At 51.9% G+C, this 1,136-nt stretch overlaps 1 protein-coding gene across 1 annotated transcript; it reads left to right on the top strand.

The window, feature by feature from the left end:
* Positions 1–127: 127 nt before the first annotated feature.
* LOC109509428 (BTB/POZ domain-containing protein 2-like) lies at positions 128–1,066 on the top strand. Its single transcript, XM_019859279.1, has 3 exons — positions 128–323; positions 389–586; positions 693–1,066. Exons 1-3 carry the CDS (start codon positions 143–145, stop codon positions 887–889), a joined length of 576 nt encoding a protein of 191 aa, XP_019714838.1. The 5' UTR covers positions 128–142; the 3' UTR covers positions 890–1,066.
* The last annotated feature ends 70 nt before the right edge of the window (positions 1,067–1,136 follow it).

Below are 1,136 nucleotides of genomic sequence, written 5' to 3'. Positions count from 1 at the left end.
GACAGCTGGACCCAATTTACTTTTTGGTTAACTTGGCGAGCAGCTCAAATTAAATTGACTTGGTCATTATGGACACGCTTTTTGCGGAGCAAGGTGGCGCATTCCAAAGCAAAGTGCGTTACAGCAATCCATCCAAGATGGGATGAAGGCATGGAATAGGTGGAGGTGTACCTTAAATTACGGCTCATGCGCGTACATTCTTGTGTTCTTGTTTCAGGCACGCCTGTTTGATGAGCCTCAGCTTGCCAGCCTCTGTCTAGAAAACATTGATAAGAACACGGGGGATGCTCTCGCTGCCGAAGGCTTCACAGACGTTGACCTCGGTAATTCTCCCGCTTGCCTTTTCATTTTCACATTCGCATCTGATGACGAGTTTATCTCCTTTTAGATACGCTGGTCGCCGTGTTGGAGAGGGACACTTTGGGTGTGCGGGAGGTACGTTTGTTTGGCGCTGCAGTGCGTTGGGCGGAAGCGGAGGCCCACCGGCAGCAATTGCAGCCCACCCCGGAGAACAAGCGCAAAGTGCTGGGCAAGGCGCTCACACTTATCCGCTTCCCTCTCATGACCATTGAAGAGTTTGCCGCAGGTGAATTGACACGTAGCAAAAACTCCCCTCTTAGTACACTTTACCGATTCCTTAAAAGCGCACAGGCGAAACGGCATTCACCCGTCCGCGTATTTTGCTTCATCAGGACCGGCGCAGTCCAGCATACTGACTGATCGAGAGGTGGTGAGTCTCTTCCTCCACTTCACAGTGAACCCTAAACCGCGCGTCGACTTCATCGATCGGCCACGCTGCTGCCTCCGTGGGAAGGAGTGCAGCATCACGCGGTTTGGACAGGTGGAGAGTCGCTGGGGCTACAGTGGGACAAGCGACCGCATACGGTAAGCCACGAAAGCGCTGAAACCGTTTTAAGATTGCTTCCCATGTGACTCGCATACGGCCGTACATTAACCTGCGAGTGCCCCAACGCAAGAGTAAGCGTCGTCACTTTGTCCAGTAATTTTTTTTTTGCTTTGTATTGCGAGCCAAAATATGGGGTACATGTCACCGCTCAAATGAAGTAAAAAAACAACAAAAAAAACAAAACAAACACGTTCCCAAAGAACCCCCCCCCCCCCCCCCCCCCCCCCCC

The sequence above is a fragment of the Hippocampus comes genome, unplaced genomic scaffold, assembly GCF_001891065.2.
Source record: "Hippocampus comes isolate QL1 unplaced genomic scaffold, H_comes_QL1_v1.1 C16896064, whole genome shotgun sequence".
In the NCBI taxonomy this organism is placed as follows: domain Eukaryota; kingdom Metazoa; phylum Chordata; class Actinopteri; order Syngnathiformes; family Syngnathidae; genus Hippocampus; species Hippocampus comes.
Note: the sequence above shows the minus strand (reverse complement) of the source record. Positions and strands in the feature narration are given on the sequence as shown.